This window comes from Nesoenas mayeri, assembly GCF_963082525.1.
Source record: "Nesoenas mayeri genome assembly, chromosome: 5".
NCBI lineage: Eukaryota > Metazoa > Chordata > Aves > Columbiformes > Columbidae > Nesoenas > Nesoenas mayeri.
In genome coordinates, this window is record NC_137548.1 from 40,100,131 (window position 1) to 40,117,557 (window position 17,427).

At 42.4% G+C, this 17,427-nt stretch overlaps 1 protein-coding gene across 5 annotated transcripts in view; it reads right to left on the bottom strand.

The window, feature by feature from the left end:
* Positions 1-14,335, bottom strand: part of CAPN3 (calpain 3) — a gene marked incomplete at both ends in the record, with an annotated part of 29,358 nt that extends 15,023 nt beyond the window's left edge. For all 5 annotated transcript variants that reach the window (XM_080346049.1, XM_080346048.1, XM_080346050.1 and 2 more), the window contains 7 exons: positions 265-348; positions 2,800-2,940; positions 3,578-3,746; positions 4,193-4,326; positions 5,089-5,207; positions 7,049-7,118; positions 14,042-14,335. In XM_080346049.1, the coding sequence (XP_080202175.1) occupies positions 265-348; positions 2,800-2,940; positions 3,578-3,746; positions 4,193-4,326; positions 5,089-5,207; positions 7,049-7,118; positions 14,042-14,335 (1,011 nt within the window). The remainder of the gene's footprint in view (positions 1-264; positions 349-2,799; positions 2,941-3,577; positions 3,747-4,192; positions 4,327-5,088; positions 5,208-7,048; positions 7,119-14,041) is intronic.
* Between the last annotated feature and the right edge of the window lie 3,092 nt (positions 14,336-17,427).

A 17,427-nucleotide genomic window follows, 5' to 3' on the forward strand; every position in this document is an offset into this window, starting at 1 on the left:
CTGACCTGCTTGGGGTGAGTGAAGGAAGAGCAGAAGGTGTCTTGCTGTGGGCACCTTTGCCCAAGCGGTGAAATATCCATTTCCCCAGAATGCAAAAACTTGGATAGGCTTGTTTCTCCACAAGGCTTTCATCTATTTAAATACAAATTTTGTTTTGCTCATAATATGTTTTGCTTTTTCCCCTCACAGCTTTGCCGACATGCACGGTGCCAGGCCAGTGTAGAACACAGCTCCCTGTAGCTGGAGGAAAGGGACTGTACATACCTCTTCCACAGCCGTGACAGAGTAGGCATGGCCTTTGACGAGCCCGCAAGACATCCGGGTTTCATACTGCATCGGTACTATGGTCTGTTAGACACAAGGTAAAAACTTGTAAGAGTTATGCAAAGCTCAGCCAGCTGCTCTAAGGCAGGTATTGCCACCCAGGGTTTTTCGTGTGACAGGTTTTTTTGTCTTGTTTGCTTCTTTGCATTTGCCAAGGTGGACAAGCTTAGTACCCACAGAATTAATGTTGTTGGTTAGAAAGGAGTGAAGCATGAACTAAAAAAGGAAAAAGTTAACATCAATTAGAAAGGACATTTTGTGATTTACTTTTTCCCTTTGTCTAGGTTACTGCTTTTTGCACTTGGAACATGCTGGTATATAGCCTGCTTAATAAAAATAATTAGATTTCCTATTAGTAGGGCTATTCAGCCCTTTCTGGGATAGTACGTTCAAAAAAAGCTTTTATGTATTAACTGGAAACATCAGAGCAGATCAACACCTAGAAGAATACTTTCATCTTTACACATGGCTGCTATCTTATCACCATGACACTAAAACACCCTATTTAATACACTGTTTCTACTAACTTATAGGGTTAAAAAAAATCCCGTGGAACTGTAGATTTTATTCCATAATTGTTAAAATCCTCATGATTGAAATTTTTTCCAACTGACATTCAGGAAGGGCATAGCTTTCTTCAGCAATGTGTTGCCCAGGTGTAAATACATTTGCTCTTTTGGTAACCAACTATTAGTGTGTCTGATTGATTTTCATTTGCCAATCTCAGAATGGTATTTATCTGGGAGATAAAGAACTGAGAGTAAGACATCAGGTACACACAGTCCATTGTACTTGTAGGTGAGATCACCGAGATCAGTGAGAAGAGAAGGCTCTGCTATGTGCACATGGACTATCTGTAAAAGTTCTCCTCCTCCATTATGTCTGTCACTGAGAAATGACAGCAAGGCCCTGCCAGTAACTCTGCCGTCCCTTCTCAACACATCTGAGGGCATGGGAAAGGCAGAGCTGGAAATGGAGAATTAGTGAGGTCACACAGATACATTCTCAGCTTACACAGGGAGGATCTCATCCAAATATTTCCTGGCTGTCCCAATTATTTTCCATTATTTCCCTTCTGCTCGGGTTTATTTTCTTTTTTTTTTTTTTTTCTTTGTTCCCATTTCCATAATTTGTATGCCTAGAACCTCATATTTGTTTCATTTTTTTCTTCATTTCTACCCACATTGTTACCATAATTACTTATCAGAACTCCTTTCTCTCTTTCCTATTTAAGAATATTAACTTCTGCTGGTGCCCTTGGCCACTTCTTGTGCTTCTGCAGCCTGCACTATCTGCCTCTTCCATCAAGAGCTGTGATTCTTTTTTTGGTGATGGCTCAGGAATGTGTCATAACCAGCAGCATAACAGCTGCTGGGGCAGTAACTACAGACAGTTTCACAACCTTCTTTCAGCAGGTAGTCACTGGGGAGGAAGTTTTCCCCAAAACATGGGTGATTTGGGCAGCCATGCTTGCAAAACAAGATAGTCATCCTCAGCTTTCCTGAAGAATTACATCATTTCAGTCTTTCAGGAAGACTAAATAGGGATGGCAAAAGAGGAAAAAAATCAGCTATTTCTGATGCAAATACTGAAGACAGTTTGCGCAACCAAAAGTTTTAGACAATGTAATTATGGAGCGTTTGTTGGTGGTTTTTTTTTCCCTTTCTCAGTAAAGCAAGAGACATAATTTTATTGTCATGGAAATGGAGCTCCCTAAGGGACAAGGTATAACAGCTGCCTGATGGAGAGAAGGAGAAGGCAACATGTCCTGCTATAGATTTGAAAGCTTTTAAGTTTACTAGTATGGGATTTTTCTTAAACAGTTTTAACATCCCTTTTTTTTTTTTTTTTTTTTTTTTTGCTAGATACTTACATATGCGGGAGTTATTTTGTATTTCATCACACATGTAAAACTCAACATGTTTTTCGTCTTCCTTGTTAGGTGTTTTAAATGAGAATCTTAATGGCAGTAATCTGAACAGAGCATCCTGAGAGCAATCTCCCCTCCATTAGTGGGCAGAGCTTCATAGCACTCTGTCTCAAAATAAGTTCACCAAGTGCTTTTGTGCCTGGAGTGAGAGCCCTGTAGAACTTGTTTTTATTTCTTTCACATGCCCCCACACTTGGGGATCTTGTTCTATGCTTGTATTTAAATTTTTCTGTCCTCTCCATCCTTTGCAAACAAGAGACTTCATAAAATCCACTAGACATTTGCTGTTCCAGAAATTATAAACCAGTGCCACAAGCCAACAGCCCTTTGCCTCAGTATCAGTGAAGCCCTTGAGTATCAGCCACTGTGTTTGAAAGCACTGAAGTATTTTAACACATATGTCAAATAACATGCATAAGAACAAGACTTTAGTGTTGGGAATTCAGGGAAGCCAAATAAGGATTTAAAAGCATAAATGATATGTTTCTCTAACTGTCTGTAACTAAAAACACTGTGAAGTCAACTGCTTCTGGAGACATACAAACCCAGGCTGGCCTCTCATCTGTTCCCTGGTAGTCTACAGTGGGGTGAGTCATCTGTGCGTTTTCTAGATTCTTCACCATTCGGGCAATCAGTTCCCCAATGTCGCTCCGAGGAGCTGATCCATAGGAAAAGCCAAGGTGATCCTGGCACAGAGAATGGGAGAGAAATATAATGCAGAAAGATGAGGCAGGGATAGGGAAGAGAAATGATACAAGAAAGGTGAGTGGTAAAAGATAACCTAGATAACTTCTTCCTCATTATGTTCATACTTATCTACAGTAGTTGGTAGCATTGTTTGTTCTCCTTCCTTTACTGTAACTTCATGCTCCCCAATCATTATGGAAATGTTTTTTTTTTACTTCTAAATTTACCACAATAAAACAAGAAAATCTGAGGCCATGTTGGCAATCAAAGGATTAATTTCCTAAGTGTTTGCACACTTAGCTTCTTTGACAGGAAGATTTGTGTCTTAACAGAGTTGCAGCACCCACATACTAATCTCATTTCACTGGGGGAGGACACTGAAGGTGGGGAGTGCTGGTTTTGCTGATCACACCCCTTCTCTCCACCTCCATGTTCTGCTTCTGCTCATTTCCCTTTTGGTGATTGCTATTTGTTAGTTGCTGGTGCCTAGGGGAGATTACTCCATCTCCTAGATGTTTGCTATATGTGGACTAAACCAAGCAGTTCCAAAAGGTACCATATATTTGATTACAGATCACAAGGTCCCTCTCCTCTGCTATATTTTATGTCTCATCTGCAAAGTTCATATGGACTCACATCAATGGAGCTGGCCATGAGGGATCCTCTGTCAATGGCATGTTTCATGATTTTATAGATATCTTTAGGGGCATCCCTTATCTCGTAGAACTCTGTGACTCCTCCAGTGAAGTCCTCCATGGCTTCGGTGGTGTTGCCTCCTTTCAAAGCCTCATATGATCCATGGAGTCTTGGAAAGCCAGAAGAAAAAGATACTCTTTTACACAGATAAAAATATGTACCTACATATTTATATCTATCTTGTGTGTGTTTAAATATAGATATGTAAACACATGTCCCAAAGTACCCCACAAACCATCTGTTTGGTAACCCACAAGTTAAAAGTTTTAAAACATGCACCTGCACATACTAAACAAAAAAAAAAAAAGAAAAAGAAAAAAAAAAGAGAAGATATGTAGAGAATCAAATGTAGAACTTCGAATGAGCAGCAAAACGCCCTAGAAAATATGCTTTAGCTCTTCCCCAATTCTGAGGCATAAGAATCTATGGGAAAAGGTACTAGTACATTCAGAGCCTCTCTGTGTGCTCATCATAGGACCTGTATGCAGTGGTTCAACCACCTCCCCAGCCAAAGCCTGGTTGGGGAGCCCGGCACGGTCCAGCAGGTTGGTTTACTTTGCATAGGCCTTTTCCAGGAGGGCGCTCCAGAACTCGTTGCGCTGGGAGGACTTGGTAAAGACCAGCTGGTTGTTGTACGTGGGCAAGCAGTCATCGATGACGACATCCACCCAGTCTCCGTAGCGCCAGAACTAAATAAAGGCAAACAGAACAAAACCCTGGGTTGATTTGGTGCAGGGAGGGGAAGAGAGTAGAGAAATGTGGAAATTAACTGCTTCGTCATGTGGCAAAAAGTGAGGGCTTCCCCCCGGCAACACGTGCATGAGAGTGAGAAGTCCCGTAGGAGAGCCAAGGGAAATGTGGAAAGCAGTCAATATTTTCTGAATAAGTGGTTCTTCAATAACTTGTTTTTGACAGAGCAGCTGCTTGTGGGACTAAAAATAGATGCTCTGGCCAGCTACCCGCCTGTCTGTGCCAGCTACAGCACTGCATCTGAGCAGCAAGGCAGGACAGGGCATCTGTCGCTGTCCCTTACATGCAGGACACAGCGATCTGCAAATGCGTCCTTGGTGGGTTAATACTCATTGCCTGTATGGGCTGGCCCTTCTGTGACTGAGCTGTTGGAAGAGTTTGGGGTGAGGCAATTCAATCCTTGGTGGGTTAATACTCATTGCCTGTATGGGCTGGCCCTTCTGTGACTGAGCTGTTGGAAGAGTTTGGGGTGAGGCAATTCAATCCTTGGTGGGTTAATACTCATTGCCTGTATGGGCTGGCCCTCCTGTGACTGAGCTGTTGGAAGAGTTTGGGGTGAGGCAATTCAATTCCTCTTCCTTCCCCACTGTCACTCATGTTTTCAAAGGTTGGAGAAGTGGGAGGGAAGAGCACGCACAGAGCTGAGCCCTCCCACAGGTAAATACTGTTACATCTGCTTCCTGCTAGAAGACGGGACTCACCTGGAAGTGAAAGATGCCGGCATAGTTTTGTATGAAGGACTGGTCATGAGGTATGACTCTACAGAGGAGTTTTTTATTCAGCGTCAGGCAAGCAATGGCAGCCAGGAACCAGCAGTCACCTGGAAACGAGCAGAAGCAGCAGACAAAATGAGGAGACAGGGCAGATATAATCAAAGGGAAAACCTGAGATCCTGCAAAGTGAGTTGTTAATTCTCAGCAGAGCATGAGGATTTCAGGAGAGGGCTCTGCTCTATGTATCCTGCAGTACTTTAGCACTAATTTATTTGCACTCTGCAAATGCTCATTGGCATTATTCATGGCCAGATACATGCCTGTTAAATAGATGATGTTCTCTGTAATTTAGAAAAAGCCTAAAATCTGATGAGCACTGTTACCTGTGTTAAGAATTCCCTGTCTCATGGGAATGGCTATCTGACTTGCCACATTAGTTGTCCTTCCAAGCTTAGGACAGAGACCAGCTGAGAGATAACTCTCTCCCATGTTGAGCTCTGTACAGCTGAGGTTCAGCCTCTTGTTTTCATTTTCTGCTCTCAAGATAGATCACTGTTCCAACCATCATTCTGTGGAGCCTCTTTCCTGCTTCATTGCTCTGATACATTTTCCTATTTTGAATGTGTCTCCATTGTTGTGAACACTGTCCCCTTCAGTGCTTTTCAGTTCCTCCTTCAGACTCTTGCACAAGTTTGCTGCCTCTGTGGGAGCTCTGGGAAAGTGACTTTCTCCCATAGTACCTCTGTGTTCAGCAAAGGATGCCTCAACCCTTAATTAAGTCACCCTAGCTGCTACTGTAAGAGAGGCTATGGGGTACGCTTGCCTGAGCAGTGTGAATTAGTGGGGTGAGAGAATGATATGAGGTAGTGAAAACTAAACCTGATTGCAGAGAGTTGTAAAAGAAATTTATGAAACTGGTGTAGTGATAAAACATATAGAAATACATATACGTATATATTCTGGAAAGCCAACTCTATACATATAGCAGTAAATTCTAAGTTACCTATTTCCCCTTAGGAAGGATGTGGGGTCCACTGTGAACAGGAGTTTTCTAAACTATCCAATGTTCAGCAGAAGTCAAAAAGGTAAACAGTGCTATGAATAATTGGGGAAGTAATAGAAGACAAAAGAGAGAACATACTATGCACATAAATTCATTTGCACCCACACCTTGGCACCTGTGAAGTTCTGCTCACCTCAAAAAGAAAGGCATTTTTAAATACATTTTTTAAAAAGTACTGGTAAGGTGATAGGGACAGTCAAAAGTACAGAACAACACTTAAATGAAAAGATTAACATGTATTAGGATGTAATAGCTCAGGAAAAAGGTCATAGGAGAAGTTATAAAACCATGAAAAACATGGGAAAGCTGAGTGGGGAATGACTTTACAAGGCAGCCCAGGTGAGTGTCACCTGGACGACATGCGGAGGCATCACTTGTACCTAAGTAAAGGCTCTATATATCAAAGTCTTTGAGCATCTGAGCTTAAGGTCTTCAATATAGGGGTTGTCTTTGAGTATAAGGCACACTTAGTTAGAGGCCTTCAAAAGCTCCTGTATGGAAATAACAGGACTAAATAACTGAAAAAATACAACAGTAGCTGATTAGATTTTTCTTTCAGTCAAGTAACTCCTCTTTATCTCTCATACTTTTCTTAACTAATTTTGTCCCTCCTAAGCACCCAAAAGTAAGGCCAAATGGTGCTTTTTAACACATTCATTACATGTTAGTCCACGAAAAGCAAAACACTTTGCAAAGCATCTTTTGATTACAGTTCTTCCTTAAATTGCTACTAGGCAAATATCAATGATTTTCTATATAGAGAAGGAATCAGTAGATATGTGGTGTTATGCTGAGACAGAGGATTTCAAATAGCACCTTGGAAGCAAAGGAAAATTAAATGATGCAGACTTTACAAAGAGCAGAGTTGACGTAAGAATTTCATACCTAGTTCTCCTTGGCAGATATCTGTTCTGTTGGCTCCACCAATAATAAACCGTGGATTCTCACAGATTTCCTGCAAAATATAAACAGATGGATGAGCAGGAAAGACATGCACTATTATGCCTGTTCGCCACAGAAATAAAGGCTGTCTTAGGATAATGCTTTCCTGTAGGATAGTTTGTGGATATCAAAATCTCTTGCAGAGTTTTCAACTGCAGAGTTTTCAACTGCAGAGTTTCACTACAAAAATGTTTTGGAATCTGGATGTTCCAGACTTCAGCCAGAGTTTTCTCCATGTATCTATAGGGTCTAATAGCTAACCTGGGGGGCTCCCTCTGTATGGGGGTTAAACACATTAAAATGAGAAAAATAGTGAAAAATATTTTTCTACACAATAATGAAAAAAAACCAAAAACCAAAACCAAAAAACAAACAACACTGGAGAAGACAGGAGAGCCAGTCAGTAGAAAAAGCATCAGGGGATCAGATTAAATTCTTTAAAAATGACTGCAGGTTTAAGGTGTATGATTTGCAGTAACTAATATGTCAGGGCACTAATAGGGTTGAAGAATGCATTGTATCAGGAATGAACCCCAGTAATACTCCTCCTTAAATATTTGATCCTGGACAAATTTTAGTTCTCAGGAATAATCAACTGCTGTTTAAGATATTTTATTTTTGTCCCCCTGTTGCAGTATTTAATTGCCAATGCTGCATTCAGAAATGTATACAGATATCATCTGTCTCTGAGGACAGGAAGCTCTTCTTTTGTCCTGCACTTAGCACAATGTATTTGGTTTGTCAGTATTTATACTAATACAGAATGGGCACAAGATGCTGTACAGGCATAAATAATTAAGGAATTGCTGTAGAGAGGGAAGGACTATATAGAAACTACCAGCAAATGAGGTGGGACTATTGCAGGGTTACACAGAACCTCTTCTGTATGGAACAAAGGACCTTGGGGTATAGAAAAGCCAAGGGAAGAAGTAGGTACAAAAAAGAAAAAGAAAAAATCTTCCTTTATCCCACCTGTCATACTCAAATACGTGGTATGGGGAAGAAAGACGACAGTTAACTTTTGGACCCATCTCTTGTGAGCGTAAGGAAAGAAAGATACTGCAACCGAGGACCACTTTCCTGAGCAGCTGCAAATGGGGAAGAAGACAAAGTGTAGTCAAAGCACCCGACCTGCTGGAAGATGCAGGGCTGGAGTGGGAAAGGGAAAGAAGAAACAAGTGACAATTGCCTGTGTGGCAGTACAAGCAGCTGATGCTACCTCTGCCATCTACAGCTTTTTTTCTTTGGCATCAGGGTAGCTCTGGAGTTTCCCAGACTCATGTTTCAGGTCCAGTAGTTTCACTTGGCTTGAGCCCACTTTTTTGCTCCTTCACAGTAATTGGCAGAGTTGCTGTGATGTAAATATTTGGATTGGTCATATAGCCAGACAGAGAGACCAGCTTCTGGCTCCCCCTAGGAGTCTCCTTACCCTACGTGACAGAGAGAACGGAGGGATTGTCCTGTTATTTTGGGCCTTGGTCAGCTGTCCTGGGGTTCAGTTCTGTCAAGGCAGCTGTTTGAGATGCCTTCATGCTTTTCTCCACCCAATTGCTTTGTTGAAAATATTCTTCCTCACATTCCTGTGGTGCTCTCCTGAAATCTAGCTGTGAGATGCCAGGGTTTTGGATTGTGTTTTTTCAACCTCTATTAACTGTATTTTAGCTTGATCCTGCTCCTGTTGAAGTTAGAAGCTCTGAAGTCCAGCGTGCTGTCTCTGTGTTTTAGATGAAGGTAGTTAGATGGTGCCTAAGTGTTTCCAAATATTCAATGTACAGCAATGAGTGTTCCTCGGTGCAATTTATTGCATCTTGGGCTCATCTGCTTTAGAGGATGGTTGGTAAAGGAATGCAAAGGAAAGAATCATACAGTTGCTATATGGACTGATTTAGCCATGACAGAAATGCTTTTCTTGCATTTCTTGATGGTGGCCAGGTGCGTTTAGCACACTGTGGATACCCTTTTAATATTGTATTACCCTAGTTTTCCTCTGGCTGTGCCAGTTGTGCTGAGAACAGCCAAAGTTACAGGGAAAGGTTTCAAGGTCTTCCAAGGCTGATGAGAAGTACACAGCCAGCAGAGTCAGACAACCTGGTGTTCAAGATGCAGGTGGCAGCTCTGTCCTTCCAGACTGCCTGGCTGAGGGAGGGATTGCCATTCACCTCTTAGGTCAAGTTATCACAGAGAATCCAAATAGGTTGCACTTCACTGATGCAATGACTCATCTAGAAGGAGTCTCTTTTGATGTGAGTGCCTCAGACTGCCTTGGTACTATCCAAAGGACCCTTGTGTTCACCGGGTTGATTCAGTTCAGACTGTAATTTCATTACAAAGAGTCAAGGTTACAGCAAGGGAGACAGAGAATCAGCAAAAAAACATTAGTAGTGCTGCTTTCTGGGCAAACGCTACTTATGAGTCAGTTGGAAGGAAGGACTGGAAAATGCAAGGGCAGCATGCAACTAAAAATGGCTCTTGACCTTTGTTACATTTTTCATAAGCTTTTCTTCTGTATCAGGAAAAATCCTTCAGTCAGCTTATACTGTTGCAGCAAAAGGCATTCATTCCTTTAAAAACTGCTGTTAATAAACTATGGCATTCTAACTAAATTCCCTGAAGTGACCCTATCAAGTAGAGGAAGCACCTTCTTTGACCTGCCTAAGATAATTTGTAGCCTCCTGTTCCTCCCTTGGGCCTTTCATGATCTAGACCATGCTATTAAATGGCTGTGCTGCAGACTTTAAGGCAGAGCTGGACATTGTCAGACATCAAGCTGGTTTTAGAGTTTCAGAGCTGAGTTATCCCCATCTGAAAGTCCTACCTTGGTGGCACTAAACACCATCTTTGTGGTACTGCCACAAACTTTGCGATTACTAAATTCAAACAGCTTCACACCTGTGCAGCAGATGATCTGACTAATGCATTTTCATTCTAAGCAAAATCCATTAGTCTGATGACTTGATTTTTTTTATCATGAAAAGAAAGCCCCTCCTACTGATCTTCTTGGCTATGGAGAGGATCACCATAAGGAATTCACTGAATCTGGCAGTCAATGCTGTGAGCAAGGAGGATGACAATGGTGTATCTGAAAGCACAGTGTCACAGCAGAGCCTTCCTATTAATGTCCTAGTGTCATTAGATCCAAACAAGACTGCAGCAGGACCTCTCAGTACTCTGCACCATGTTATAATACAGACTTCTGTCCCACCTCTCAATGATCAGTGACTTCATTCCTGCTCCCAGCTGAGAGAAGCATCTGCAGGCAGCACAGGTGTGGGAGGCTGAGGCCATTAAGAAACCTGACCATAGCTCGTCACTGAGCTGGATATAACCTGGTGCAGGTGAGAACAGCCCTTTGTGCTTCTCTTACCTTCCATGGGTGAGTGAATGATTTAATATTATCCATTAACTGAGGGGGATTTTATTTCCCCTCTACATACCTAAACCACCTTCATGCCTACTCTCAACAAAAACACTGGATGAATCCCACAGTCTTTACCCAGGGAAACTTCAAGGGCTGTCACTTGGCTTTTGCCCAAGTTGGGTATCAGGAGGTCTGCTCTGCGCATTCATGTCATGGCATGGCAGTCACTGGCTGGGTAGAATTACGGGGGCCTTCTCACCACCCCCGCGCCAAGGCTCACAGCTGCCCTGCATAGCAGCCGTCCTTCTGACGGTAAAGCACAAGACCAATCCTTGTGCCCTGGCTGCCCTCACAGCAGCAGAGGCCGATCATTTTTGGGAGGAGGCGGGGGAGAACCTGACCTCAGGTAGCACAAACCACAGAGAGAAAAGCCTGTAGGGCCAGAGACATGAGAGCCAGGAGTAGCTCTGGGGCTGGACACCTCTCACCACCTCACTAATTGCAGGAGTCTCGAGGAAAAGATGGAGTCACAGCAGGGCCATTGGCAGGGGCAGCGGGGAGTCGCCAGGCCCGGCAGCCCACACGTAGGACGAGGAGCTGCCCACACCGGGCTCAGCAGGTGCCTCTGCTCAGAGCTGGGCACCAGGGGAGTGCCATCCTGCGGGCTGACCTGCTGTGGGGTCCTTGTAGCACGCAGGTGCAAAAGCAGACACATAACCTTTCTGTATGTCAGCACAGTGTGCTGAGAGCTACAGCAGAGAAGCACCATTCGGCTGAGGAACGGCACCATCACCAGTGCTCGGTTATAGCGTTGGTAACTGGCAAACGTGTGCCCTTTAGATTAACATTGTGATTCCTCAAATTATACTTGGAGCTTCTGGAAAAACTTGCGCTCATCATTCCCAGGTGGATTAATGTCATTGCATATGAGGCTCACTTAAAGCCAGCATTAAAATGTAATGTATATTATAGTCTCAGTACATTGATCTGCTGTGGTAGCTGGAGCTTGGGTATGAATTGGTTAGGTGGCATGACTAGGGTGACTCAGAAAGCCAGAGGCAGTCAGGAACAGGTTGCCTATTTCCAGCTCTCTGTTTTGAATGAGATCTTTGGAGCACGTTGATCACTTGTTTGTATTTCTAGGGGTATGTGGCATATACAATATTCTATAGAAATCAGGGAAACGATCTAGAGTGAAGCCAGTGTTGTGATATTATCTCAGGACTTCTGAACTGTCTGCTATTTTGTTTTCTTTTGGAATATGTTATCAAGTCTGATTCAATTCACGTTCGACCTGAATTTCAAAGTGATTGAGAATTACCACTTTATAAGACTATAGTTTATAAGCTAGTCACTTTCTTTGCCAAGAAAATGCTATTGTAATTCAATAAGAAAAGGAGTTGTTCATATCTTTACAGACTATTACAAAACATGGCCTGTGCAGTCAGATCTTTACATTTGGTGCTTCAATGATTGCTTTAATCTCTTAGCAAAACACTCTTTAGACCAGTATTACTAGTTCCTATTAATTTGACTTTATGATGTTCTGTTGTGTCTATTGTGGCTAATTGTGTATAAAATATTATCAGATAAATCCTCCTACTGGTGCCATATAACCTACAGTCTCTAAGTCCAACGAAGCAAAGTCCTGGATCAGTCTGAGATCAGCACCAATAAATACAGGTCTTTTGCATCAGCACCCAAGAGAAGTCTCGGTTTGTGGTTCTGGTATGGATGACAATGTAGGGGATACATTATAAAAGGAAAAAGCATTATACTTGAGTGTCTCCTCTTTGGGGACCTCCTGGGTACAGCAATGACCTGTTTAAAACAAACACATTTGCAATAGAAGGTACAGGTATCTCTATAAATCGGCCCAGTGTGTTCCCATCAGGAAAGCCATCTCTATTGGGGTCAGGACCAACTGGATCCATGATCCCACAGCACCCCAGTACTCCACAGGTGCAGACTGCAGCTCTCTGCATCTCCTGCCTCTGCTCTGCCTGCAACTGGAACCACATCAGGTTCTTGAACACTTGTGTAAAAAGAACACAGACAGCTTTGGCTTTGATGTTTAGGTTGTATTTTGAGTCTTTCTACAGTCCCTAGCATGTTGTTCCTACATGAGTACTAAGTATATAGCTCCCAAACTTATTTCTAGTGAGTGGCTTAGAAAAAAACCTTTGGGATAGAGACCCTGAAGTCTGAACCTTTCCAAAAACAAAGGCTTGATCTGTGCATGCTCAGTTATATTAGACAAGTTTGAGGTTACATTGTGCTTTTTAAAATATTGTGATGGTTTCTCATGCACACATTTGCAGTCTGTCTGCCCCAAGGTGCTGGCACTCATCCACTATACTCCTTTATCACTTTCTTCTTCGCAGAAATAGGGGAAACTAATCCCTCTAAGATGACTGACTTGTGGCTGCATTTAACTCATTCACACATATTTCCAGCAGCTGATGCAGCCGCGGTGATGATGAAGGAATGACGGAGCACACACGCACAGGGCATGGCAGATGGGGGAGTCACGTTGCTCCCCCCACATTGCTCACGTTGTTGTTGTGACAGTGGCACATGGCCTTCCCCTGTATCTGCAACAGCTTCCCACAAGAGCTCCAGGTCTTTTGCTATTTAGTTACATTCCTGTGGTTTGTTTTATTTACCACCACTGACTCTGCCACTGAAGCACAGATTTGGGTGTTGGGGATACAGCAAATGTAGAAAAGGCCAGACTGCCAGAGAGAGGGGGAGCTGTAGAATCTCCCCAGAACAATGTCCTCACTGCTGGAGAGGAGATGGCAGGGGCTGAGGAGCATCCAGGGCTGCTTCTCTGGAGGGGAGCAGCCACCCAGCAGGAATGACAAAGGAGAACTCCTCCTGCAGTGGGATCGGGAATCAATTGGTCATTCAGGAATTAGTCCTCTGCTTGTGAGACACTGAGGGTGGGAAAGAAGAGGTAGGCTGGCCGGGGAATGCCCACAAGATGGGCAAAAGAAATGGGATTAGTAGGCAGCAGTGGGTCCTCATAGTGAGTCAAACACCAATGCTCATGTTAAGGGGATAATATGGTAAACAACCTTTGCAAGTTGGCCAAGCAATGCTGGGAACAAACAACTGAAAAAAGCATGTTTCAGACCATAACCTGTCCTTTTCACAGATTAGCAAAACAGCAGAATATTAAAGTTGTAAGTGAAATACGGTAGCGTTTAAAAACTAAGCCTCAGCAAACCCAATAACTTGCTGCAGAATGAGGAGAAGTTTTTTTCGGAAATTTCAGTCAAGAATATCCCCAGAAAATTATGCAGAAAATTAAATTCTGTATTTATTTACCTATCTATTTAATTCCATTTTTTTTTAATTGGTTAGTTTCATTTTGATTTATTTCAGTCATTATATACACACTATCAGAGCTTCCACAGCCCTAGTTAGTTATCTTCCAGGAGGGCTCTAAGGAAATATACTTTCAGCTTATTCCCCCACCTTCCCTGACATAAACTTTCTGAAAAAAATGTGAGCTCAGAGTGAATACTTTAATTTACAAAAAGTAAAAGGCACTCAGCAAACACGTTACTTACACGTGGTCTTTTCCATTCGAACTTGATGGGGATTTTCTGGCTATAGAAGAGGGAGGACTCATTTGGTGGGAAATCAGGATCTTCATAGAGAATGTTTTTCTCCAGGCACTTCTTGTGAAGCTCTTCATAGGTCTTCTCCTTTACTCTGATAATGGGCTGGTTGCGGCTTATAATGGCAGAATAAATCCCCCCGGTGCCCCCACCTGCACCCTCAGTTGTAGTGCTGGTAGCAGGGCTGGGAACTGACCCAGCAGCTGTTTGCTGAGCCACCGTTGCATTTATGGCGGACGGCATGGGAATCTGGCTTAAAGTAAATGTCGAAAGAAAGCAAGATCTTGCAAACTGGAAGGAAATTGGAGAGAAGAGGAAGTTGCTGTGTAAACCGCTTTTTCTATCCGTTGAAAGTCTCCTAGTCAAATTTGCAAGCAATAAAATTCCACGTGGTTGAGCACGTCATGCATCATCTTGAAGGGCAGTAATTCATTATAAGAAATTGGAATTTATTCCTTGATGTGGAACAAGGTAATCTCTTGGCTAACTCCCGTGCCTCAGTGGCAGTATCTACAGCATGTGTGTGTGCCTGCCCTGTGCGTATATCATCCGGAAGGGCCAAGCTTTAACCCGTGAAATCTAAAAATAACTACATGCAAAGAGAGAGGGACAGTGAGAGGGAGGGGGTTAGTGAGATGGTGTCCATCTGCTGTGCAGGTCGTGCCCAGGCCAGGCGTGTTCCTGGGACACGCTCCGTGTGGTGCGCAGGCTGACTCCTGGTGCGAGCAGCTCAGTGTAACTGGAAGCTGAACTCCTGCTGGTTTGGGAATGTATCTAGAGGTACTGCCAGCTACTAAACTAGTCCTGACACTCCTGAAGGAACTGTTATACTCAACTTGTTGTTTCTGCCCCTTGCTGCTGAAAAGATATATAGAGATTTTTACTTACAGAGATATTTATAAAGATGATTATCTGAAGACATGCTCCTAATGGCAAAAAATTAATTATTTCATGCAACTGAGGTCAATTCAATACCTGTGAGCGGGGAATTGGCTTCTCTAAAGAGCAGCTTGCCAGCACTAAGACTCATCAGGTGACAGCTACTTCCCATGTAACAGGAACCTTTTCATATAGGGGCAGAAAAAGTTTATAAAGGCCCCAGTTTGGAAACTGAGCCATCCTGTGTGTGTTATGACACACCAATCAGAAATCTGACTTTTCATGGGTATTTTGTCTCACAACAGTGGGATAAGGAACAAATTCACAGTCTCTGTGAAAGAAAATTTAAACACGTTGCTCTTCTCTATTACCCAGTTCTTTAAAAGATGACATTATTTATGTGTCAAGAAAAGCCTCCTAAAACCTTGATTTTTCTTGGATTGTGAAATCTTAAATGACATGATGACATCAGTGTTATTTTTGCCTAATGACTCTGGTCTCTGGACTCTGGCTCATGGCTGCTGACCTTCTGCCCTCGCACTATGGTGTTTTCTGAAGGACTGATTCATTTTTTTTCTCAGCCTGTTGCTTGGTTTACACATTTCAAATCAACAGTACAATGGACAATCTCTACAACTCATTTAAAAAACTCCACTAAGGGAACTTTAAAAGAAGGTGATATACTTGGCAAGCTTGACTAACCTCTAGGAATACTAATCCTCAGTCTTCTAATGGTGGCCTAAATCTTTTTGTTTTTATCAAGAATGTAAGCCATCTTGAACCAACAGGGCAACCAGAAAGGACAGATTCAAGTGTTTGTGGAAATAGAAATGCAATTGCTTCAGGGTGGGCTGTCCAGACGCAGAACTGATGACTTCCTCGTTACTTTTAGATGCAAGGGTTATGGGTCTCACATGTGAAATTACTTTGCAGGACAGCTTGGCAGAGCCATGTGTCACTCTTTCCAGGATATTTCAAGAGCAATGCAAGTAGTGAGATTTCACTTCACAGCTTCAGCAAACACACTCATTTTGGAGCCTGCGTATATGTCCTTTTTTCATACTCTCCATTCATGCCCAATATAAAAACTAATTTATTATGTCTCGTACACAGAACTCCGTTCTAGGAAGAATGTCAGTAGCACAGGTGTGATATTTGACAAACTCCTTAGGGGCTGCTGGGGAGGATCAAGTGAAGGATTAGCAGTGGTTTTATATTTTTTTCCTTGGGAAGGTCAGCAAGTGTGAGGGTACGACCTGCTGCTACAGCCAACAGTTCAGCCAGTGCCTGCACAGGGACTGACAGGTGGACCGGCACTTCTCACTTCCAACCCGATGTTGCTCTTTACTGATGTATTTTGTAGTTATACCTTTTCTTTAAAAAAACCAGCTTCCTCTTTCATAATTTTTACTGGTTTAGTTATGTAGGTCTTTTTTTTTTTTTGTGAGAAACAGCAGTTGCTAGTAAAAGACAAACGGTGTCTTTAAAGAAACACGATTTACCATAGAGAAGAGTGGAGGTGCTGTCTGCTACAAAGGGCAAAATAAACCCTTTGTCAATTAGGAATTAAACCACCATTTGCATTGGAATTTCTTGCAAGCAGAAGTACCCCAATAGCTGACCTGGTTAGACAGAGCAAAAGTGAACCGTATGGATGATAACCTTTTACTTATTTTCATGAAGTTTTATCTCCAGTTGTTTTCACTAATTGAATTCAATTACTTTTTTTGTAAAGATATATTGTAAATTTATTTCTTAATTTATGGCATAAATATGTGGAAAAGTATGTGAGTGGCTACAAGGATCAATGTAAATGATATTCTTTGAAATTTATTTTCTCAGATCTAAAGACACAACTGCTAAGATTTTCAGCAACTAATTCCTATCATAACCCATATAAGTTAGACACTTCACACCACTGAAAACTTGACTCATAAGTAGTTACTATAGTGCAGATATACTGAGGTCCAGAGTATAAATGCTTGTCATTCACTTTAACCAGTTACCATTGTAAGAACACTTAGCAGTGATTCTCAGCAGTAGGAAGAAGGTTAGAAGGAATAAGGCATGTAATTCGCTTCATTGTTACTTTATTTCACTTTCCAACTTACAACTTTATTTCTCTTTCCAACCACTTACAACATTTCATTAAAATGCTCCAGACAACATTTATGCCCTGTCAGAAACACTGCTATGCTTAAACATAGGAAGCAATTGTCAATTAAAGCTCAGAAGCTGATAGAAAAATAAGGTCTGTCTCAAAAATAGGGTCTCTCTCTCTTCTCACAGATGTAAAATATCTATTTTCTACTCTTCTACCTGGATTGACTCGTCTGCGTCAAGCACAGCAGTATCCCGGCTGCCAGTTCCCGGAGCGGAGGCTCACGCTGTCTGCTAGCAGGGGCTGACAAACAGCCCTGCAGGATAAAAAGGAAGGAACCCAAGGGGCTGGTGGG